The sequence below is a fragment of the Vigna radiata genome, chromosome 10 (assembly GCF_000741045.1).
Source record: "Vigna radiata var. radiata cultivar VC1973A chromosome 10, Vradiata_ver6, whole genome shotgun sequence".
In the NCBI taxonomy this organism is placed as follows: domain Eukaryota; kingdom Viridiplantae; phylum Streptophyta; class Magnoliopsida; order Fabales; family Fabaceae; genus Vigna; species Vigna radiata.
Window position 1 is genome coordinate 20,142,891 of NC_028360.1, and position 25,252 is coordinate 20,168,142.

The window sequence follows — 25,252 nt, forward strand, 5'->3', positions numbered from 1 at the left end:
GAAAATTAATATATATATATATATATATATATATATATATATATATATATATTAGTTGTTAATAATATTATTTTTAGGATTTCAATTTTTAAAAAGTAACAGAAAATAAGAAAAGGATGTATATTCTGAAAGGAGTGTATAAGGGCATGTGAGCGTTGGTTCAAATTGGGCCTTTCTAATATTTGTCCAAGAAAACAAAGCCCGGTCCAGTCCGTGTAACCCTAGTTCCTAAAGCCATTAAAACGCAGGGCATTATCACTAGTGGCCTCGTTTTCGCGGCGCACATCAGAACCCTACTTCTTCAGATTCCGGTCGCACGCGCCGTCACGATGGTAACCTTTTCCTCCATCTTTGTTTGCTCTCAGTTGTTATTCATCGTCACTAGATAACTCTGCTACCACCAACTCATCGGCCTTAGACATTTTTTTATTTTTCGAAATCAATTAAATTTTTCTGAAGCTCAGTGAATTAGATTTGAAAGTGAGGAATATGCCCCTTTTGAATTGAGTTGGGGTTTAGGTCGTGTTTGGTATAACGATTTAGTGCTCGTCTTATTGTCGCCGTGAACAGGTAAACGTTCCAAAAACGAAGAAGACTTACTGCAAGAGTAAGGAGTGCAGGAAGCACACTCTGCACAAGGTTACCCAATACAAGAAGGGTAAGGATAGCATCGCTGCTCAGGGGAAACGCCGTTACGATCGCAAACAATCCGGTTATGGTGGACAAACTAAGCCTGTTTTCCACAAGAAGGTAACTCCTTTTGTTCTTTCCATTTATCTGCGTCCTATTGATTAGTCATAGATTAAAAACCTTTGTTTTTGTTTGCTGATAGATAAATATTTTTTTACTTTTCTTTCTCTAATAGGCCAAAACCACCAAGAAGATTGTCTTGAGGTTGCAATGTCAGGGTTGCAAGCATGTTTCCCAACACCCAATTAAGGTCAGTGTGTGGACAACCTTACATTTTTCTGGGTTGGTGTTTTTTGGCTTGGGATGTATCTGGCTGATTGTTGGTTTTTATTTATGTTGTGCAGAGGTGCAAGCACTTTGAGATTGGTGGTGACAAGAAGGGCAAGGGAACTTCTCTTTTCTAGGTTGAGAATTAGGATTTGCAGCTTTTGTGTTTCTGCAATGTTGGAATGTTTTGTTTCTGTGTGGATTTATTTGCTAGTTATATTTATTATTTCGCAATACCTTATTATGCGATTGAGAAATGAAAACTAACATCATTGAGTATTTGTTTTCCTTCTCTTGAATTTCTCTTATTGTAGCCTTCATCTATTCGAATTCCTTGTGACTATTTTTTTGCTTCTGGGTTACCTGGTTATTCGGGGTGTCTAGGATAGCTGGATTTTTTTGGGATCATATATGTGAAGTGCAGTCCGGAAAGTGTCCATTGTCTACTCTTAACTAAATTAAGCAATGGTTATATAGTAGTTACATTCTCTTACACTTTTAGATTGTGTCTACTTGTCTAAGCAGCCATTGATTTAGAGGAGCCATGATTTTGTGGGTTTTAGTGAGTCCTCTGACTAAGTTTCAGCCTTGAATTTTAGTGAGTTGTCATTACATCGAACTATTCTCGTGGCGTTGCCATTCGGTGCAATGAATTTGTTCTGGAGTTTGATACAAGAGTTTATGATAAACCGCCGCAGTTACTAAGTTAAGTTGACTGGACTTATCTTAAGTATTGCGAAACATTATTTCTAGTTTATTTACGTAAAGTTTCTTTCTGATTTTAGTATTTTTGTAATGGATATTGACACTATATACAGCATCTTTTAGTCTGTCCGTTGGGGTAGAGACTCTAAATTAGGAGCAAACATAAAATGTTAATTCAATGTATATATGATATGATCTGAAATTGCGTGCTACGAAATTGTTAGGTAAATTTTCAATTTGTAATTCAGTTTAGTATAAATAAATGGTATTGGATTTGTATGAATTGGGTTCTTCGAGAAGAATGGGTGACATAATCATACATTAAAGCGACCTTGTCGATCAATCTGTCTTTTATCGTAGTTTCCATTTTCTTTTTCTCCTTTGACTTCTGACAATGTGTCTGTACATTTAGATGTGGCTAAAGATTAAAATGAAAAGGTAAAATGACTACATGCTTGCGGTCTATCTACCTTAAAATGATATGAGCAAGAACTAATAAAAATATAAAATGAGATAACTAAGTAAACAAGAAACGTTGAGCAATTGATGACACTGATTATTTTTAACTTTGCTTTTAAAATTAAACTATGTTTGTAATGGAAAAAAGTTAAGATGAATTTTGTGCCATTTTTTTTCTCCTATAAGGAGTAATGGACCTAGATTGTTTGATGGAATTTATACCATTAAATCAAGAGCAAACTTTCAACGGTAAAATCAATTGAATTTAGATTATAAGTAACATTGAGAATAGCTCCTGAACTGAAGGAACTAGAAGGCACTGACAAATTTATTGAATTTAAATGTTGAACTTTTTAGAAATTACTATGTAGTAAAGAATTTAGTTATTGAATAACTAAGGTCATTATTAACTTACTGGATACACATGAATAATTAATGTTGTATTTTAAAATTTAAATACTTTGGTTAAAATTCGGTTCGTGTGAATTGGACTGGGTTTATTCAGGAAAAAGTTCGTAGTATTTTACTAGCTTCTGAAGTGGGCAACGGAAGAAAACATTTTATACCGTTAGATGTTGTAAGCGATCTTAGTTAGCATTGGTAATCTTTAATGTCTTTTTTCATTCGTATTCTAATAAAATAATGAGAACATGTGTTTCTAATGAAATGGGTAAAATTTCCTGTCACTCAGAATAAAAGAGTGAAAGGGTAGGCACAGCAACTTTTCTAGTCAACGTTAAAAGTTGCTGTGATTTTGCGGATAGCATCCATTGTAATATTTATTAGTATTGTTAGAGTGCAGTTTTGCGAATGCTGCATGTCCTTGCACGCCATCCTTTCCATATTGCTGCCACATAATCTGTTCTTCAACCAAAAGCCTCTGCTTCTTCTCCATATCTGACATTTGAACGTAAGAGGGAGGAGCCACAGCCAATGAAGCTGCAAATGGATCTGAATATGAATCTCCAGGTCCTGATGTTGTTGGGGGTGCTGGCAATGCTAGCATTGAAGGCCTTCCAGCTGAACCAAGTGCCACACTACTAGAACTTCCACTCATACCATACCCTGGTCCTTGCATGACTCTACTCACCTCTGCGTGTTTATACATGCCATCCAACAACAATGCATCAAAGCCACCACTATATGTAGGCTTTTGGTTGGACAAGTTGGATGTTGATTGCACAAGTGCTGTTTCCCAATCTGCCTCTTCATCAAATGCATGCCATGGAAGCGCTTGTGTGGAACCTGCTCCTACTGCCGCTTCTCCATCAAACAAGGCCAAGGTTAGTTTATCCGCTTCTGATTCACTAGTCATCGCGTCATCTCCTAAATTCAATAAATCACCCTCTGTCTGCACCACTTTTTCTTCCTTTGGCTCCTCCTTCACTTCTTCAACCGGTTCCTCCTTGATTTCCTCAGGCGGTGGTAGTGCCTTCGTTGCATTAGGATCCTCTTCCGGTTCCGGTTCCGGTTCCGGTTCCGGTTCCTTCTCTTCTTCCTCCTCTTCTTTTTCACTCGTATTTCGTAGTAGTTCAGGTCTGTTGCATTGCGCTAAGGCGGACTTGTCCTTGATAAACTCTTCCATGACCTCTAACTTCGTTAACGTGATTCTTTCAATCTCAGGGTACTCCGAAGAGCGTGCAATTCCAATGTTCCTAGACCATCCGTAGAAGAGATCTAACTCCTCAAATTGCTTCCCAACGCGGCAAAAAATATCATACACCTTCACACACTCCTGTACCTCCATGTCAGGGAACCGATCAATCAAGATAGACAGTATATCTGATATATCATAATATATCTGAAAACTCTCCTTCACTAGCGGATAGAGAGCCACTATCACAATACGATGGTTCTTTGCCGCCCCTGTTGCATTGAAATAACCAACAATAAGATTGCTTTATAAAACAAGAGATTCTGATTGATTTATAAAAGGGTACTTGAAAGAAAATCCCAATTACAGACCTGTAGGGCGGCAAGCTAAAAAGCGCTCAAGCAGCAAATGCAAATGCTGCATTTTGGAAAAGATTTGCTCTAATTTCAAGTCACGTACTGGTGTCGATCTTACCGCCATTTCTTGTTCTTTTTGTATTTCTGCTTCTGTTTCTCTTTCTCTATCCTCATCTTCATCAACACTATACCTGGCACTTTTCCCACGCCGGCTTTGCATCTTGTACTCAAGCCTTTCATCTAGAAACAATGCACACGTGCGCACAAACGCAGAGAAGTCCCAGGAACCAGATTTGGAGTTGTCACGAAAATCAGACATGTTGAGAAGGCGAGTCCCGCGTCGAGTGGAGAAGAAAATTTCCTGCTCATACGCAGGATCACCATCTAATAGCAGCCTTTCAATCAAAATGAGCGTTTTCAAAGCCACAGTCCAGCTCCTTGTCTTGTTGAGACGTCTTGCAAGGGTGTTAACACATGCAGTGATGAATGCTCGAGAGTAACATGTGAGGCTCAGAATCTCCCTTATGTACTTCTCTTCTGCAGGGTATTCATCGTGCCTCGTTGCCTTCACAATGGCCACATCAAGATCTGCAAGTGAGGCGCTGCTTCCCACCTTCGCTAGCCCTATGCTTGTTTGATCCTTAACTGCCCCTAGGGCTCTTCTCAGTTTTGAGTTTTGTGGCATGCTTTGCTTTATTACCTCCTAGATATTCTAATTTCAGACCCTACCCTGCAAATTTTTTTTCAACCTTCTATTTCAAATTGTAAGATTTATGTATGGTAAGGACAAAAAGTAAGGTTGCTTTTGGAATCCAACCTGCTTGGAGACCACCAGAAGGAAGTAATTAAGATTTTTCAACGATTTTTTTTTTCTTAATCAGAAATGTTTACGGATATCTCTGGCATGTATAAAATGCTGTCTTTGATGGAATCTTCATGCCAGATGTTGTTACAGGAAAATGAAAAAAAGAAGATAAGAAAGGAAAAGGTAGATAGATTTTTCTATCTCTTTCTTTTCTTACTCTGTGAGGTTACAACCCCTAAGCTCATATTGGGTAAAAATTCCCCGTTTTCTTAGCATAAAAACGTGGGAAACAAAGGAAATGCAATGATATTATTGTATGCATTTGAAACCAGTTTGACTCTACTCATCACAACTGGTCTTTGCCATATTTGGTAGGCTAACTTCACCCTTTGACCTTTTCAACGCAACCGACAAAAGTTTCCTTACGAGATTCAAGCTAAAATTTCCTATCTTTTAATTCATTTTCACTATCTTATTCAACTAAAAGTAAATATGTAATGACTTGATTTAGAATAGGCAATATTTTAACATTGTAGAAACATATGTGTATTGACCTTCCTTACGGAATTTTTTCCTAATTTTATTGAAAAGTAAACAATGTGTTATTTTCTTTTTGATTTGGTGTTTATGCATTCTCCTCGTTTAATTGTCATAAGAAATCATACCTACCCAATAATTTAATCAGAATGCTAAACACTGAAACATTATTCATGGCAAAATGATATTACAAATATGAAGCAAATATTGAATCCACGGACTCCATTAACCCAAATTAACTAAAAAAACAACCTTAAACGTGAGTTAACATTTACACAAATTTGCCCAAACCAAACAAGCTAGAGATGTGATCCTTTACACAAATGAAATTCCCATTGAGAAGTTGAAAACACAAACAATAAGAACATATATAAATTTAGAATATAAAGCAGAGGAAGCTTTCCACCTAAAAAATAACAAAACCAGAAGCCATAAATCAATTCATTATCGGTTGCTTATTTACTTCAATTGAATTGTGAACACACTGTCCTGATTTCTCCAAGGAAACCTGTCTTGACATCAATTTGGCCCATCCTCACGAATGAATCGACAAAATCAGCTTCAAAAGAAGGCTCAAACATTGGACCAAAGGGAGAAAAGTAAGAGTCAAGGACATTCTTGGTGGCTATGTCATCATTNAGTCTGGCATCAGATTCTAACACAGCAAAACCTTCCTTTATGTTCTTCAGAATATGTACGTCAAAATTCTGTTCACTCCCCTCGTCAATGGCTAGCCTAACATTAACATCTCCATTCTGAGGGCACTTTGCNTGCAANTGTGGGAGAAAATTTGGACTAATTGATGGGTCTGATCCTCCACCACTTGGAAAAAAGTTATACAATCTTTTAGTCATAAAGAAGCATGCTGTGGTTCCAATTGTATGTGCACCTGAGATTGTTTTCAAAACTCACAATATTACACCAAAAAGAAAACACTAACTTTTACAATCTTTAACCAAGCCAAGTTTTCTTTACTTGCTTATTATTCTGGCTTACATATATCTGTCACTGTCATAACAGTCACCTAGCTAATTTACCATAAATTCTAGTACTTATAGGTTCTCAATTAATCAAAATACACAAAATAAATATGTAAGAGAAAGGGACAATCAAGCATATCTCTATCAATACCAATTAATGTGGATTGCAACTGTATCTCTGCATGTGCAACATTTGTAAGATAAGAACTGTCATCTGCCACGATTTTGCATTGGGTTTATACGAAACTTTAAGCGGTCAATGAATTAGGTGAAACAAAGCTAAGTATAAAAGAAAAGCGAAATGAAAGCTGGCACACATGATAATACCAATTAACCCCTATTCTTACAGCTATGTAAAATTAAATATCTCCTCATGGTAAGACATCAATCAAACAAAGCAGTCTCACATGTATGATTTATCAGCTATCAAATAGAAAACGTGATACATCTTTTAGCAAAAGTTATACTAAACAGATATAAACGGAACATATGCAAGAATCATAGGTACTAAGTTTATGAATAAATTAAAGTGGTAGCTGTTATGTCAAGGTTTCTTGAAAGGTGAAAATTTATCAAAATAGGAAAAGATTACTTAAAAGATGATGATNTCATATCATATATTTGAACAAAAGATATCGTGTCCCAAAACAATTTCTGCAGTAAGTTATACTCTTTTTTCTTAATCTTTTTCATCACAATTTCTTCCTTGGTCTTTCTTACAAAAGAAATACTATTATAATTTATGGTATAATTAGAAACTGTATTCCTAGGACTTNAACATCAATTTCCCAAATTGGTACAGGATGCTTTCNTTGTATTGTAAAGTGGAAAGTAACATCTGCTAAAATAGTTTGATATCATAGGTTTGGTAATTTGGCCATTGCACGTCTTTTAATTTGCTTTTTTTTTGCGAAGGTTCATATTATTTTTCATCTTCAACAACCATGTTTTCATCTATTCAGCATGACAAAGATAGCATAGTGTGTGAGAGAGTACCACTGAGAAGAACAAGGTCTTTCACTGAGAGACCCTTGTTCAGAAACTTGGTCTTGAGTAGATCAATTGAATCACTAACATCTGGCATGTCATCTGCAAGAGAAACATTTGAAACCAACCCATCTCTCCTCCCTGTTGGAACATCATATGTTGGTCCATTCGCCTACATTCATATCAAACATCATCTAATATCAACATATACTGTGTTGCAACTTACAAGAACAAACTCTTCCATCAGCAACAAGAGAAAAAGCATGAATTAACTAATAATAATGAAGTTAGTTAGTACCAAGACAATAGCCTCTCTAGCTGCCAATGCCACTATGTCTGCACAAGAAACCACACCAGGACAAGACCCTTCCAATTCTGCCTTGGCTTTTTCTATCACATCAAACCCTCTAACTCCTTGATGTCCAAATGCGTGTCTCTCTGATTCTGGACCATTCTCAATCAGAATTGAACCATCACAACCCTGAAATTATCCCATCCATTTCAACAGTTAAAACCAAAAGAAAATAGCACCATGTTATGTATCAATAATACAATTATATTATGCAGAGAAACCTCAACAAAGCAGTCATGAAAATGAAGTCTGAGCAAAACAGCAGCCATGTTGGTATCAGAGAGAGCAGCTTCTCTAACAACATCACGGACAATGGAATCTACCTGAGGACAAGTGTTGGAGTAGAACCCTACCTGAAGCTGACCATCAGAACAACCCATTAAAAATGAGAAGAATAAGAGAGACAGAACAAAGAGCACCATCATCACTGCAAGTGCAACTCTGTATATGAAAAAATATAACTAGTTATAAGCTAGCACACTAACACACACATATATATACATACATATATATATATATATATATATATATAAATATATTGTTCTGTACACAAATACATAAATGGTTATTTTATAATGATGTTAATGTGAGGAAGAAAAGGTGTTGATGAGGCTGAAATAAATACACATAGAAATTCATATTGTAGACGTCAAGTTGTCAATAAGTTGGCCACGTTTCAACCAGTGCATGACTCTTGTGATTATAACTTCTCCTTTTCTTCTGTTACCAAAGTCAATTCTGCATCCTTTTCATTTATCTTCTTTTATCAAAAAAATGCATGATTCAGCTGCACGCACTTCAACCTCTGTTACCAATTATTGCAATTTATTTTGGAAAATTAGGTGAATTAAAGTTTTTCTTCAGCAATCAGCATAATAATAAGTCAACGTTAAGGTTCAATACTTGCTATTATTTTAGTAAAATTTCAGTTATAATTAAAATACTTACGTACAATATTACTGTGTGCTTTCCATTTTATATTGGTAATGCATCTAAGCAGGTTATTCTAATATTTAAAGGCGTGTAAATGAAGGCCATTGTCATTTATGAAATTAAATTTGAATAGTTCTTAGTGAGTGTGATATTCTAATCACTAAATACAGAGAAGTATACTTAGTTATTTTTTTAGAATGACACGTACATAAATCAATACACCATCTTTTAACAAATATTAAAGATTAAATATTCGTAAATAAACAAACATTATTAAAGATTGCGCTACAAATACATAGTTCACATTCATAACTCGATAAGTATAGTATAAAGTAACATAATATATAAATCAATCCATCATCTTTTAATAGACATTGAAGAATAAAATTCTCCACAAATGAGACCGGATTTATAACCAAATCATTTCTTTTTAGAGTGATGCAATACATAAATTAGTACACTACCTTTTAACAAATTTTTAAAATTAAATTCTTACAAATAAACCACAAAATATATGAGACCAGATACATATTCATATTCTAATCAATCATTTTCAAAGTGACATTTTTTTTAGCAACCAGATACATTTTTTTTTCTTGTTTCTTGGTTGCTTGTATATGTATATCTGTTTTTCACTCTTGGGCCCTATTTATCGTATGACAAAGTCTTATTTTGTTTCTTATTTGGTTTTTCACCCTTGGGCCCTATTTCCAATTACACTCCATATTTTACACATGTTCACCATTTTCTAAAAAATTAAAAAATAAAAATATCAAATATAAATTAAAACATGAAAAAATATATATATTTTTATTTAATCGCTTGAAATTTTTTTAATTAATTTAACAAAATACTAAAAAATATAAAATTTTTCCAAAATTAAAAAATCAAATTAATATTACTTTGTGGTTTCTACAAGATAGAATTAGCTTATATGTTGAGTTAAATTAGTTAAAAATAAATATTAAGAATGATAATAATGTAAGGACTCGACTATATTTAATTATCTTCCTCGTAAAACTACTCTTTTTTTTTATTTATATTCATGCTTGTACTAAACTATTTTACAACTGTAAATATTAATTCAATAATATTTTAAAAAACTAGTAAGAATCATAAGCAAAACTGGAATATTATATTATAATGTAATACACATCCTAAAAAACTATTTGATTGAAAGAAGTTGCTATTTGTAATTTTTAGAATGTAATACATGTTTTGAATGAAATAAATAAATAAATAAATAAATATATATATATATATATATATATATATATATATATATATATATATATATATATATATATATATATAGGATAATGATATATAGACAACATTTTTTTGACAACATTTGAACATTGATTACGTGTCAATCTGTGATTGGTCGTAAATTATTGCATAATAGTGTTTATGATTATTATTATTGATTATAGAGTAATTTACGACCAATCACAGATTGACACGTAATCAATGTTCAAATGTTGTCAAAAAAATGTTGTCTATATATCATTATCCATATATATATATATATATTTGTGAACAGTAAATAAGTAAAAAAAAAAAACATGTTTAAAAAGTAAAAGACTACGTAAAAATTGTATAATTAAGGTTAGAATAAGAGAAAAAATATATTAGCCATTCTTAAATAAACTTTGACCATTAATAAGTTGAAATAGTTGAAAGAGAAAGTAAGAAATATGATAATCTCTTATAAATATATAGATCAGAACACTTAATTATCGATGACCTAGATGTACCTATATTCATAAGATTAGCTTCTGATATGTTTCAGAACTGCTAAAAATGATATTAGCAAGTTGGTTTGGGTTAGAAAATGATGATATACTTTCCATGGATGAATATATTTCTATTCCTAAGTAGAATAAAAAAAACATAAGCATACATTAGATAATTAAGTACAGAAAACAGTATTATTAGAATTTTCATCATCTCTTTCCTGGTTACTCTGTGAATTCAGCTCTAGCTTTCGATCTTCGTGGTAATCCCCACTTACTTTTTCACCATTTTTATCTCTTTCCTTTTGGTTGCTTTTATCTTCTACTTCATCCCTAACTATTACTTCCACCCTATCAAACTCATCCTCATGGGTATTATGTGGTGGCACCAATTGATTATTTTTCTTCATCTCTTTACTTTTACCCCATAAAACCATGTATAAGCCACACACAATCAGCACTGCTCCAATAATGCTGAAACATATAAATTCATTTGATAAACATTCAACATCATTGCATATTAAAATGCTAAACCTTATAATAATTGTAAAGGTACATACCATCCAAGGTGTAGCTTCTCCTTCAACATGGTAGAACCAGCCAAGGCCACTATCACAAGCATCAGAGGGTTAAAAACAGAGGCAAATAACGGGCCTCTCATGCGGATGCACCATGAAATCACAACCACCATAATCCCAGAAACCACAATACCCTACAACAACATTCAGATAACAACATTTTGCATTTAGTCAGAAAAATACAACAATAATCACATTTCTTAAACTATTTACAAGAGGAGCAATTCAATAGACATGTTTTCTACCTTTACTTGGATACCAAAAACACCTACCCAGAAAAAGCAATAAATAAACTTATGGAATTATACAACTATTAATACCGCATATGCTGCAGTCCAAAGCCTAATATTCCAACCCAACCTCCACTGGTTCCAGTCCCTCTCAACGAAAAGTGCAAACATGATGGACACTAATGCTCCCCACAGTGACATCAACGCTGTGCTGGAGTAGGGATGAGGGTATCTTTCACTCATTTTCGCCTGACCAAAGTTAAATTTCAAAACAGAGCTCTAACTGTATGAAAAAATGCACCAAAGAAAATCTGAATTAAACAAGAAAAAAAGTTTATTTACCTGAATGATGAGCCAGAACGCATAACTGACTCCACTAGCCAGAGCGCACAAAGCACCCATGACGGTCTTGGCACCGCCGGCGGTAGCCTTCACCGGTGGCTGTCCACCCTTCTCAGGCAAAAGGTTAAAGTGAAATGTTCCTATCTCAATATCTTTACCTTTAACGAATGTAAGAACCATTGCTCCACCAATTCCAATTAATGTACCCATTATTTTTGCCTTTCCTGATGTTCTCAAATTCAATCTTTCCAAACTGAAAATAATTAAATTAAATTAATTTAAAAGTGAATTTAAGACAGTTTAAAAAAAAAAAATATAATAATATGATCCGGATATACTGAGTTTACCCAAAGCAAACGGCCATGATAAAGGTTATGCCTGGTACAAGATTAGCCATTGCAGATGCAAATGTTGCAGATGTTAAGGACAGAGCTTGCAAGTAGAAATTCTGAGCTAAAGATCCCCTGCATATTACATCAAGACCAGTTCGTTTAAAATATAACAGTAAAAATTATTCCATATTGCTAAAATTTATGTATATCCCTATACCAGATTTCTAGTAAGAAATTTCATCTTTTGTTTTTATATTACCACTGCAATCTATATTTTTTTATAATAAAAAGAAACAAGAAAATATGTTTTTGTTGTGACAAAAGATAGTCTGAGACTTGTGAGAAAGTAAAAGTAAAAAGAAAAATCTTAGCAAAAATTTGTTTTTTTTTTTAACTTAATTTAAGAGGAACTTAAATTTATTTGCCTATATTAATAAGATCTTGAATAATTAGTTTATAACTTGAACAGATTAAATTATAGATAACTTGTTTTAATTAGATTGTTTATTTTCTATAAGTTTGTAATTTATATTTTCTTTCTTTATTTATCTTTAGTCTTTTTACACTTCTATTGATAAGATTAGATGACTAAATATAAAATTTATAAAAAGGAACCGCAATATTATTAAAGATTTAATATAAGAAAGACATATTTTAAATATTTGATTGATTGAATACTCAAAATTGATTAAGTGATATATTATTATATAAAAAAAATAAAACAACAAATAAAAATATAATAAATAAAAATATTTAAAAAAAATAAACATATTATATATGTATTCCAAAATTTATTTGATCTAACAAAATTGATTAAAAGTTTATCATAAGAAAAAGTAAAGATAAAAAACTTTACATTATTAAAAATTTAATAATATTATAGACTAATATTTGAAATTGGCTAATTCAATCATTTTCATATAAAAATATAAATTAAAAATAAAAATATTAAAATTAAATAAACATATTATCTATGTGCTTTAAAAATTATTTAATCTAATAAAATTAATATTTGTACTTTTCTTACCCTATGAACTAACATAGAAAAATATTATAAAAACTATATTAGAAGTAATCAAAACTAACTTTTATGAATATTAAAAATATTAAAAAGAACTAATGAAAAGAAAAAGTGAAAAAGTATTTAACCATTTTTAAACTATCTAATAAATTATAAACGTTTAGTAATTTAAAAGTACTAAAAGCGTAATTCATATACTCAATTTATGAATATACACATCCTATGCAATTCATACAATCATATATAACTAATGTAGTGTATTTAGATAATATCAAATAAAAGACATTTTATCATATTTTATCATCTCTACTACTTTATGTTCCCACATCATGCTATTTTTAATTAAGAAAGACTATATAATTATAATTATTTAAATTAAGTCTTTTTAATTGTCATGTATTAGAAGTGTTTGAAATATAATTTGAGAAAAATATTGAGATAAAAAAATTTAATTTTAATAATTGAATCAGTATTTATTAGTAATAAATATTGCACTTAAATAAGTAGTATATTCATAATTTGTAATAAATAACACAAAGTCATTTTTTTTTATGGAAAAAGTTCCTGAAAACTTGTATTTGGTTCAAAATCAAAGTTGGTTAACATTCTTAATTTAGAGAAGAGTACCAAAAATAGATAGCTAAAGAACATGAAAATCGCATGTGAACAGTTAAACGACAGCTTATACCCAAATAAGCCGCAAAGAAATGACTGAAACAGTATGGTCCAATTCATCTTTGTCCTCTTCTTCCTGCCAAAAAAAAAACATGTCAGCCTGTGTTGTGTTTCTCTTTGTTAATTTTTGTTTTGTTTTCTATTCTTAATCTATACTAAGAACAAAACAATAAGATACAAGATTTAACAGAATTTAACGTTGAAGTAAGAACGATGATACCTTTCAAGAATGATAGCAACTGGGGCAATGAAAATGGTGGCAAATAGAAAACGGTAAGCAACAATGACCTTCAAGTTCATGCCGTCGTTGACGGCAAGCTTGTAGAAGATATTAACACCGGCAAATGCTACTTGCACCACCAGCATTAGCAGGGTGGGTTTCATGGCCTGCACCACATTGCAGACATTCTTCATGTTTGTGTCTTGTAATGACAGCTTCAAAACATGCAAATTACTATATATAATATGAATAGAAGTGAATCTGAGTGGGTAGGTAAGCACTTTGAAATTGAAAAGTAGTAGAGAGTGTAACAGAGAAGAGTTGAGAAGTTAATTGAGAGTTTTGTTGTTGGGAAATTGTGTTGTGAGGTTAGGGTTTTATTAGGAGGCAGATTTCCTTGTTTGTTTCTTTTACACGTCACATTCTCAGTTGTTAGTGTCAAAATACCACACACTTTTTGCTTTTGCCTGACACGTGTCAAACCTCTTCTCCTAGGTCAATCTCCAGATTCTTCAACCTCCTCCCATTACCATCTCTCAACAACTTGTCTTTTTCTACTTTAAACTTATCAAATAACTTATGCTTTTTTCTTTCTTCTACCTTTTCTTACATTACCTTTCTAATAATATTGTTTCTTGAATATTTTTATAAGCAAAACCTAAGTTGGTTTAGTAGATTGAAAGAGTGAAAAAAAAGTGAGAATAACATTATTTTTATATTAAAAATCAAATAAGTAAAAATTTATTTATTTATTTTATTACTTATTTTATTAAAATATAATTATAAACATTACATAAAAATTATAATTTAATTTAATCAATTATATAACATATCATTAATTATTTAATAAACATATAATTACTTGTATTATAAAATGAAACGAGGGATAGAAAAATGATTAAAAATGTATTATATAAGAAGCAAATACGAATTTGAATCTTAGGAGTAGATTTGATTAATTAACATGAATGAAGACAGAATATAGAGGAGAAAGATGGAGAGGAAAAGTGCAGAAAAGTGTAGTGGGGTCTGATCTGATAATTTATGTTGATGGAAGCTTACTCATAAGTGTCAGTAGAAGGCATTATAGCATGTTGCTTTTGACAATATTTGATAATTTATTTTTAAACGGAACACGTATCATCATTTTATTGGTCTATCATTTTATTGGTTTATTTAAATTTATATTTAAAAAATATTTAAAACAGACCAATAACAAGTGTTGTAAAAAAATTATTAAAAAAAGTATTGTTAAAAGAAAATTTTCCGTTGCAAAAACCAAACTAAAATCGAAAAGTTTGGTTTTCTCACTTACCTTATGTCTCTCTGTCTTAATTATGCTTTTAGACAGCGCCCACCATTCCCTTCTCCTTTTGAGATTGCGTCTAACTTACCTATTCATCTATACACTACTATTGCTATAGATATTAAATGTCATCAATGCACCACAATCTAAATTTTATTTTCACATATAATATCTCTGGGTTACTAAATTTCAACATGACAAATTAATGCCATACTTTTTCATCTAATTATATATTAATAAACTTAAACTCAATATATTTTATTAATTTGAGATCAATTCAATGTACTTGTTGAATATAATTAAAGTTTTATTTCATCTAGATTGCATTACTATATAAGGTCAAAATAATTCAATAGTAGTATATTGGAAATTATTTGCGGGAGCTCTAATAAAAATATTTGTAAATACATCAGTTTTATTAAGCAAATATGCTAGTTATTTAACGGTATTTAAATAAAATTTTAACTCTTAATTCATCTTGCTCATAAGATTTAAACTAAAAAATAATAATTAAATTATCAGTTTATACTATCAAACTCAAATAAAGATAAACAAATGCATATAAAATATCAAATTCTTGTTACATGTTATGTTTACGTTACCCGTGAGATTTTCCGATTAGAAGAAGATTGAAAAAATACTACATTTAGGGAGACTTTCCATGTCACAGAAAAAGAAATCAAGAAACTGAAAGCACAACTCCACAACTTGGATCACTACATTGAATCGAAAATAAAAGAGAAACAATTCTCTTTTCTTTGATACTTTCAGTCCTCTTCCTTCACTCCATACCAACCTCTTTTCCAACCATCTTCCTCTATGATTCCCAAATCTAAACAAACATATTCAGTTGAAATGTGTTGATTTTATCAAACCCTATCTTAACAATTTTTGGCATTTTTGTCTGGCCAGTTGTAGATCAGATGGTATCATTTCAGGATGTGTAGCTTTTGTAAGATTAATATCCTCATTAAGCATGAATGGGAGTTTAGCAAAGAAGTTTGAATTTTTCCATAAAGGTCTAGGGTGAAAAAATAAATAAAGAGAATAGCACTGGAAAATGATGTGACTCTGTATATCACTTTCAGATAAATGATAACAATTTTTATTTTTTTAAGATACGGATGCATCAATTCTATAATTGTGAATACATAATATCTTTAGTTTTTTCTATTGCTTTTCTGCTTTAGTTAAGCATTTGTTTAGAATGAAAATGAACTTAAAAAAATTATATATATCCAAAACAAAGAAATATAAAGCATCATTACTTGACTAAATTTAATTTTCTTTTCATATAATTGACCAAACTTTCATATAGTTGTGATATCCAATGAGCTTTCAAGAGCCCAAGAACAAATATATATTAACACATGAAAGAAAATATTCATGCACAGTCTGCTTTGGATGATGCATAAAGCTCTTTGATTTGCTCGATGTCATCGTAACTGCCAAGAAATATCGGTGATCGTTCATGTAATTCTCTTGGAACCAAGTCAAGAGCCTGCAATTTGCCAATCCACTCATAAATAAGGAATGTATACACATATAATGCTTCAAAACCTCCTAGAATTTATTGTACTTGCTTAAACAGTTTATTGATACGTAAAAGAATTCAAAAAAGGATCCATCAGAAGTGACATCAAATTCCACCCACCCCTATGATCCACATGTTAAGTTCAAGAAGAAAAAGTGCATCTACTGCCTTCTAAGTTCTTCAGTTTCTTACTATTGGATATTAACATTGCATTTGAGCTAGAGTGTTTGCAATAATAAACTATCAGGTGAGAGACATACCCGTTGTTTTCCTGTGAAAGCCTGACCTCCTGCTTGCTCCATCAAATATGACATTGGAAACACTTCATACAGAATCCTGATTTGACAGTGATATCCCATAAATAAGTCATGTAATTCCGAAAACACGTCTTGATTTGGAGAATTGAATATGCAAAAGTGTAGGTGGGAGATGGTTTTCCTAGAAGCTAATTCAAAGTACTTCATACCGTAGCTTTCCATGTGGACTCTTTATATCAGCAGGGTACATGAAGATACCACCATAAAGCAATGTTCGATGAATGTCAGCGACCATACTGTGTTGCTCATCATTGTTAGAATTGAAATGAAGACTTAAGAAGGCCAAGGTACTACAAGAAGTTCAGAATCAAATACCTTCCTATGTACCTAAGAGACTTTGGTGGTGAACCATCTTGAGGAAACTTGCACTTTTGTACATATCTGGAAGAGAAAGTGTCAAGAATTTTGTCATTTATGAAAGGAATTATTAATAAATTAAATCAGTTACTTCAGGTTCAATTAGATTTCAAATAGCAGGTCCCCATAACTTACTTAGTGGTTGGTTCATCCCAGTTTTTGGCATTTCCTTCATTCACGGAATAAATCTTTCCTTTCCTTGGTATCTATGCAAGTGACACAGTAATTAAACAAAATTGAAAGCTCGCTTTAACAGTCTAACGTTTGATACACAAAAAATTATGTGCAATGTGCAGAGCAAGGATGAAGGACTCTGGAGTCACATGTACACATCTTGATGCTACTACGTCTCATTACATAGAAGAAAATTTAGAATTTCCTGCTAAAAATTCTAATAACTTGATATACCAATTTCACGGCCACTTGCATATACCTTGATGTTGGGGTGAGTTAATATGAACTCCCCAAGGGAAGGATCGAGTGTAAAACCATTCACTCCATTTCCTGTGCTAAGCACGAACTGCAATTCCATAGTTAGTTTATTCAACCAGCATCATATATTCGTGAATAGAAAAATATGGAACTTCCAATTATGTTGTATAAGAAAAACAGGACAACCTTGAAATTCGTTGCCAAAAGGAAATATTGTTTTTTATAGTTATACAAGTCGTGTTTCACAAGTTTTGTTTGTTTTACCGTGCAGGAGCTTCCATACATGCAGTAACCTGCTGCTAGCATTTGGTTTCCAGGTTGCATTGCATCTTCAAGACTTACTTTAGCCTCATTCTTTACCATGTAAATTCCAAAGATCTATGTACAACAGAAAAATGCTGGCAGTTATTATAATGTTTTCAGTTTTTAAATGCAGCAATTTTGTCTGGTAATTGAAGTTAAAAATTCATACAGTTCCAATAGAAACTCCGCAGTCAATGTTTGAGGATCCATCCAAAGGATCAAACACAACAATGTATCTACAAAATCAAAAGGAACTTTGATCAGATAATGTATTTTATCAACACCACTAAAAGATGGTGTATTAGTTGGTTCTAGAGCTTTGAACTGACTTGCCACGGTGTGATTGTGGAACAAATATGGCCTCTCCAACTTCTTCAGAAACAAGAACAGACTGTCAAGACAACAGATTAGAATTTTACGAGAAAATATGCCAAAAGACTGCACGGAGTCAAACTCAAATTTAAAGAAAAGGAGAATGAAAAAACAACAACTATAAACACACTTACTGTGCGTCCACTGCTAATTAAGGCTTTCACAAATACTTCATTTGAAAGTACATCCAATTTCTTTTGCTCCTCCCCCTACAAAAGGCATACTTACTCCTAATATGATAAAACACCAAAGTATAATAGTGTAATTAAGAAAATATATCATTACTTTTTGTTTGGATCATCCCAAAAAGCTAAAGGATTGTAACCATAATTATGTACAGTATTTCAATATCATTAGTTAATTCGTGAGATCCTTAACATAAAAATTTGCTAAACTTTGATATGGTATCTAAAATTTGGATTTGTACTCAAATGCTAGCTGTCCCTATTCATACACACTACGATTTATGTCAATGGTTGTTTCGAAAATGAGAAATATAGAACTCACTTGAACATTGGTCTCTCCAGCAAGTCCTATGAGTTTAGCCAACCCAGCCTGCCATTAAAAGTGGCCAACAAAATATGGAAAGATAAATGCTCCAAGAAGAAAATGTCAAATCATGAGAACATAAAGTTGGACGGGGTAAAACTATGTTTTTCTTTTGGGTAAAGATAAAAGTTTCCCCAGTGCCCAAGAAAATGATTTGTATGGTGGGAGGAAAAAAAACACCTTGCTAACAGCAGAACAAACAAATTTGCAACCAAGAACAATGGCATTGAGAAGGATGGTGAAGTCACCACGTGATTCAGGATACTTAGACTGTTCGTTCAGAACAAAGCGTGTGATAGTCATCAAATCAGTTCTGTTAGTGTCAGCTTGGTGATCCATCCGTCTTCCCTTCTCTCTTTCTCAATGTTCTGTGTGAATACCAGCAGCAATATACGCAAATTCAACTAAAGAAAGGTATCTCTTTTTAAAAGATGATAAGAGTATCTACTTATACCAATATTTAGGGATTAAAGATTTTTACGAATGGAGAGAATTGAGGCATGAGAAAGTTGTCAACGAAGCGATAGGAATGACACATGGGTATGATGCTGTAATCACGAACAATTCTCATACCATTTTGAGTAAGAAGAGAAGGAAAGAAGAAAATGGAGCAAAAGGATGAGATTAGACGCAAATCATAGACAGCTTATTTAGAATAAATGATTTTATATTGAATTTTTATGTACCTACAGTAAAGATTTCTTTGTATTATCAATTAATTTAAAATTTGTTTTCAAGGATAATCTAATTATATATGACATTTTTTTTATTAGACAGCAGTCTGAAAATATTACACTGAAAGTATTTTTTAATTATGATATTAATACAGATTGTTCATAATGTAAAACAATGAATGATTATTGTTTTTATAATTTAACATCATTTTATATTGACATTAAAATATTTTCCATAGATTCATTTTTTTTAATTCTGGTGTCTTTCCTTTAGAGTCTTGAGACATGAAAGATAAACAAAAGAAAAAGAAACCATATACGCATGTAAGCTTTTCATTTATTTCACGTTATTATTTTTTATATAATACTGAAGAAAACAAGTACAACTTCCATTGATCTTGCAATTCCAGTCCATTTATAAATGAAAGTGATCAGAAAAATGAAAATAAGTACTATATTTCCCACTCAATCTTTATTAGGATAAGGATGACAACATCCTCACCTTGTCTGACTCATCCCCTTTCTACGAAAATCCAAAGAAAAATGAAAGTGATCAGAAATAAGCAAATGCTACTAGACGAAAATATACATCAACTTTGAAAAGAAGTGAAAAAAAGTACACTTTTCATCAGGACTGAGTAACATTAAGGTTTGTTGATGGACCGAACTCGAACAGCATCATGGTACTAAGGCAGGGTCCATCTTTTGTTCCTCGTGAACCTTTCTCTGGAATATCAAAAGGCAGGGTGCATATACGCACTAAACTCAATCCCTGTTCAAATATATGCCACAGGCGTGTACAAATAGATTTCATTTAAGTTTAACCATCTGGTGTATGAACGATTGATCACATCAACTCACAATAAAAGCATTCTTAGAGTATTGCAAACATAAAACCAATTAGGCATATAATTAATATCAACAGAAACTGACTCAAAAATCCACCTGGGAGAAAATATCCTTAAACTTATCGTCCTTCTAAACCGAGGCACCTAATTCTTGGCCACAGCATGAAAAACGAAGAAAAGGAATATCAAACCCAGCAGAATCTACAGATATCCAATACCATCCGCCAATTGCATAAAAAGTCTGGCTTCAAGAACCTAACGGAGAAACATATTACATACTCAACTTATAAATCCATTCATTAAACTAGATATATCTATCAAAAACCCAAAAGCATGAAATATCAAATAATTCAACCAAACTTGACTGAAATATGAAACAGGATCGGATGCATGCAGAACTTGATAACCGTTCAGTTCAACTTGACCCAACTTAGAAGCACTTCCGATGAACGATAGCTGGCCCCGATTCATCATATTCTCCCTTAGAGATCCACATCTATATACAGTAGAAAAAAGTAAAAATCCAATGACTTCCATAAACTAATCAGTTTTATTCGTAATAATTACACGAGGGGAGGGGTTAGGGCTGCTGTTGAATTGAGAAAAGAATCAGTACAAACCTGTTGGAAGGTGCTAAGTGATGCTAAGATAGAACCACCAATCCAGACACTATACTTTCTCTCAGGAGGTGCAACCACCTTGATTTTCATGCTGCTTGGTGCTAGAGCACTGATTTCCTTGCTCATACGATCAGCAATTCCGGGAAACATAGTAGACCCTCCACTAAGCACAATATTTCCATACAGATCCTTCCTAATATCAACATCACATTTCATGATGGAGCTGTATGTTGTTTCATGAATTCCAGTAGCTTCCATACCAATTAGAGAAGGCTGGAACAGTACTTCAGGGCAACGGAATCTCTCAGAACCAATTGTAATGACCTGTCCATCAGGCAATTCATAGCTCTTCTCGACTGCAGAACTACTCTTGGTAGTCTCCAGTTCTTGTTCAAAATCAAGGGCCACATATGCCAATTTCTCCTTCACATCACGGACAATTTCCTTTTCGGCAGAGGTGCTGAAGGAGTATCCTCTCTCAGTAAGAATTTTCACCAAGTACTCGGTTAAGTCACGGCCAGCAAGATCCAACCGAAGAATTGCATGGGGAAGAGCATAACCTTCGTATATAGGCACCGTGTGACTCACACCATCACCAGAATCAAGCACAATACCTGATTAAAACAAACATAGCAACACAAACGGATAAGGAAATAATGCTGGTCACAAGTAATTAATGAAGAAATACATGTGGAATAGTGCTGCCGTATATAATATAACTAGGCTAAAACTATGAACAAAATCAATTCACGAAGAACATCCAATTGAAGTCTCATGATAACAGTATAGTAAATAGTAAATCAAAGATAAATCACAGAAACAAACCTGTTGTACGTCCACTGGCATACAGAGACAAGACAGCCTGAATTGCCACATACATAGCAGGCACATTAAAAGTCTCAAACATAATTTGGGTCATCTTCTCTCGGTTGGCCTTGGGATTGAGTGGTGCCTCAGTAAGAAGTACGGGGTGTTCTTCGGGGGCAACTCGAAGCTCGTTGTAAAATGTGTGATGCCAAATCTTCTCCATATCATCCCAGTTGCTGACTATGCCATGCTCTATAGGATACTTCAAGGTGAGTATACCCCTTTTTGATTGGGCTTCATCACCTACATAGGCATCCTTCTGACCCATCCCAACCATTACACCAGTGTGGCGCGGTCGACCAATAATACTGGGGAACACAGCCCTGGGAGCATCATCGCCTGCAAAACCAGCCTGCAAAACATTGAAGAAAATATAATTAGTATTATAGCAAGGAAAACTAAGCAAGCACAAAGCAAGCCATCTTTAAAATAGCAGCAGAAGCACTCATTACTGAGCAATATAAAACATAGTCTGACCTTGACCATTCCAGTTCCATTATCAACAACAAGAGGTTGAATGTCCTCCCCGTCAGCCATCTTTTAAAACCTGTAGCAGAGATCGGGAAAGATGTTGTTTATGGGGGAAAATAATAAAACCAAACAAAAAGAATATGCAACAAATAAAAGCTTGAACTACTAGTGAGGGCCGTTCGTTATCACTCAATTATGTAAAAATACATCAACCACTAGTCACAGTGGTTTCATTTGCTGTTCAAATCAGAAAAGAAACATGTAATGTCATCATTTTCAAGCAAACGCAGAGAAAATCATCAACAGACACGAAAGATCAGAAGCAAGCATAGCCAGCAGCGATATTAGTTATAGGTGACGGGTGCCATATGTATAATTAGATTTATCACTAATAAGGTTTTTTAAGAACTTTCAAATGTTTTTTAAATTATTTATTCCTTGATTATTAGTAAATGTCAATCATTGAAAGATATAAAGAGTTATAACTAACTTATATTTAATCATTGAAAAAAAAGAAGATAATATTTAGTTATTTTCGAGTTTGAAAAACTTTTTTCCCCATTTCCGTTACATATTTATTCTTATCATTATTTTAGTGACATTTTCTAAACATTACCCGTTTAATTAATTAATTGTCTTTTTCTAATATAAAACTCTCTATCTTTTATTTTGAATCCATTTTTTTCACAACTTTTTATATATTCAGTATGGGGTAAGAGGGATTAATATTACCTGTCTCCATTATGTGTTTTCTTCCCTTTTCCTTCAATAATATTTTGAATTTGTATTCTCTGATGGTTATTTTGGTGTTGCTTCTCTGTTGCTGTTACCAAATACATTGATTTTGATATTTTAAAATATATTGAAAACGTTTTTAATATATCAAAATCAGTGTATTGTGAATATAGAACAGCAAGATAACAACATACAAAACTGAGGAGAGAATTTGAACTAATATTTTATTGTTAAGTCAATAAATATAGCACACGAGCATTAAATGAAATTAACAGTTTTAATTGACGACATGACAATAAATTATTAGAGGGATAAATAAGACATATAAAATGGGATCAGCTGATTCGAATTTTAATCCCTTCTATAAGAAAAATTATGCAATATGACTCAAATTAGAGGATTCCTTTTGTACACATTTTAAAGTACAAATTTCTCTTTAATTTTAGAAAACATGTTATTTCCTTAAATTCATTTAAAAAAAATTGGTGTACTCTCATACAACTTTTTTAACAAAGACAGGATGCTTCTTACAATGTTTCACAAAAAAAAAAATAAGGATAACTTTTCCAACTTTTTTTTATTGAATACTAACAAGGGAACAAAATCATAATATAACTTAATAAGTTAAAAACATGTAATTAAAAAAACAAATATTTAAACAAGGTCATTAAATGCTTACAATCAATTCTAAGGTAGCACATTATCAAAATATATTGATTTCCTGCATTATAATTTTAATTATTTCGACACTCCAAATTTTGATTTCGATTTCAAGTTTACCTCTGCACACCCTCAACTAGACGAGTACTGATAAAAAAACAGACACTGATATACAGTTAACAAGCTAAGCAGCGATAGCATATTCCAATTTGATCACCCATTTATCGCATATAAACAAACCGATGCATCAGAAACCATTTATCAGCAAAATTAAGTAATAATCGAAACCTACACACACAAGAAGATGCAGCGGGAAGTAGATCCAGATCAGCAACAGAAAACAAACCAGTAAAAATTTTCGATCCAGGAAACACAACAAAAGTTTGCCGATCCGGTAATAAAAGAGCATGTAAATACAAAAGAAAAAAAACATCCAAAATTTACTCAAATGCACGAATTCCGGAAATTATTATCAGAACACACCTTCCGCGAATGAAGTGTGGTTTACCGGCGAAGTGGTTCGGTGGTGTAGCACCAGCAGAAGAAGTAGCAACAGCGGCAGAGTTTCGCGAATGAATTTCAGAGAGAGAGGAAACTTTATATATAGTTAAATGACTTTGAAATGAAACTTAAATGAAATGAACTTTCGACTTCAGACTATACCGATAAAAGGGAAGAATAAAAATATGCCATACTATTGTCTTGTAGAAAATGTTTGGAAAAAAAATGGACTATCTTCTATTTATATCATCATACACACTATTAAGAACTGCAAAAATCAATTTTCAAAATTAAATAATTTGCAATTGCTGTGGCTCAATACCTATTATGGTAAATCGCTTTATTTTAAATATGTGTTATGCATGAACTGATTTAAATTATACTTTTCGTATTTTAATATATATTTTAAATTAAAGTACATATATTCTTTAATGATTTTTTAATATTTAGTCTTATATTATATTTAATCACATTAAATTAATAATATTTATTGTCTGTGTTTTAATTAAATTTTAACATTATATTTTATGCAATAAAATAGTAAAAAAATTTAAAATAATTAAGATAGTTATAAAGTTTATTATTTTCATGAGACGTATTTGCATCACTTATAATGTTAATGTTAATGTTAATTTAATAAATCGTAACATTTATTTTGCAATGTATCTTATTCACCCTTATTCGTAAATTTTATTTACATATATTATTTTATTATCTAATATATTTAATTGTTATTTCTTAGTAGTAGTAACTTCTAAATTCTCTCCTTAAATATCAATTAATCTACTATTTAAGAAAAGAATTAACGTCAACACTACCAATAAGTTTAACAAAATAAGAAATTTAATCTATGACAATATATATATATATATATATATATATATATATATATATATATATATATATA

General features: G+C 32.1%; 5 protein-coding genes across 7 annotated transcripts; 1 reads left to right on the forward strand and 4 right to left on the reverse strand.

Annotated features, from left to right (window-relative positions):
* Nucleotides 1-176: 176 nt before the first annotated feature.
* On the forward strand, nucleotides 177-1,238 carry LOC106775255 (60S ribosomal protein L44). Its single transcript, XM_014662351.2, has 4 exons — nucleotides 177-332; nucleotides 571-750; nucleotides 866-940; nucleotides 1,035-1,238. The coding sequence occupies exons 1-4, from the start codon at nucleotides 330-332 to the stop codon at nucleotides 1,092-1,094; spliced, it is 318 nt and encodes a 105-aa protein (XP_014517837.1). The 5' UTR covers nucleotides 177-329; the 3' UTR covers nucleotides 1,095-1,238.
* Nucleotides 1,124-5,475, reverse strand: LOC106774987 (putative clathrin assembly protein At1g03050). The gene is made up of 2 exons (XM_014662007.2): nucleotides 4,087-5,475; nucleotides 1,124-3,987 (listed from the first exon to the last, which is right to left on the reverse strand). Exons 1-2 carry the CDS (start codon nucleotides 4,754-4,756, stop codon nucleotides 2,858-2,860), a joined length of 1,800 nt encoding a protein of 599 aa, XP_014517493.1. The 5' UTR covers nucleotides 4,757-5,475; the 3' UTR covers nucleotides 1,124-2,857.
* A 216-nt stretch (nucleotides 5,476-5,691) lies between these two features.
* On the reverse strand, nucleotides 5,692-14,151 carry LOC106774988. Its single transcript, XM_014662008.2, has 11 exons — nucleotides 13,800-14,151; nucleotides 13,593-13,655; nucleotides 11,899-12,015; nucleotides 11,552-11,804; nucleotides 11,300-11,458; nucleotides 10,962-11,113; nucleotides 10,623-10,875; nucleotides 7,954-8,091; nucleotides 7,679-7,861; nucleotides 7,390-7,552; nucleotides 5,692-6,302 (listed from the first exon to the last, which is right to left on the reverse strand). The coding sequence occupies exons 1-11, from the start codon at nucleotides 13,991-13,993 to the stop codon at nucleotides 5,878-5,880; spliced, it is 2,100 nt and encodes a 699-aa protein (XP_014517494.2). The 5' UTR covers nucleotides 13,994-14,151; the 3' UTR covers nucleotides 5,692-5,877.
* A 2,222-nt stretch (nucleotides 14,152-16,373) lies between these two features.
* On the reverse strand, nucleotides 16,374-20,349 carry LOC106775484 (fructose-1,6-bisphosphatase, cytosolic). 3 transcript variants are annotated; one of them, XM_014662610.2, is made up of 13 exons: nucleotides 20,264-20,349; nucleotides 19,150-19,337; nucleotides 18,928-18,975; nucleotides 18,555-18,629; nucleotides 18,378-18,439; nucleotides 18,218-18,284; nucleotides 18,010-18,123; nucleotides 17,747-17,833; nucleotides 17,449-17,519; nucleotides 17,272-17,337; nucleotides 17,106-17,192; nucleotides 16,900-16,975; nucleotides 16,374-16,606 (listed from the first exon to the last, which is right to left on the reverse strand). In XM_014662610.2, exons 2-13 carry the CDS (start codon nucleotides 19,306-19,308, stop codon nucleotides 16,490-16,492), a joined length of 1,029 nt encoding a protein of 342 aa, XP_014518096.1. In that variant the 5' UTR covers nucleotides 19,309-19,337; nucleotides 20,264-20,349; the 3' UTR covers nucleotides 16,374-16,489. The 3 variants fall into 3 exon arrangements, with proteins under 3 accessions (XP_014518096.1, XP_022642398.1, XP_022642397.1); XM_022786677.1 differs by lacking the exon at nucleotides 20,264-20,349 and adding an exon at nucleotides 19,451-19,590 and having other exon boundaries at nucleotides 16,478-16,606; XM_022786676.1 differs by lacking the exon at nucleotides 20,264-20,349 and adding an exon at nucleotides 19,424-19,590 and having other exon boundaries at nucleotides 16,478-16,606.
* A 174-nt stretch (nucleotides 20,350-20,523) lies between these two features.
* On the reverse strand, nucleotides 20,524-24,532 carry LOC106775698 (actin-7). The gene is made up of 5 exons (XM_014662854.2): nucleotides 24,328-24,532; nucleotides 22,456-22,525; nucleotides 21,937-22,330; nucleotides 21,112-21,725; nucleotides 20,524-20,987 (listed from the first exon to the last, which is right to left on the reverse strand). Exons 2-5 carry the CDS (start codon nucleotides 22,513-22,515, stop codon nucleotides 20,922-20,924), a joined length of 1,134 nt encoding a protein of 377 aa, XP_014518340.1. The 5' UTR covers nucleotides 22,516-22,525; nucleotides 24,328-24,532; the 3' UTR covers nucleotides 20,524-20,921.
* Between the last annotated feature and the right edge of the window lie 720 nt (nucleotides 24,533-25,252).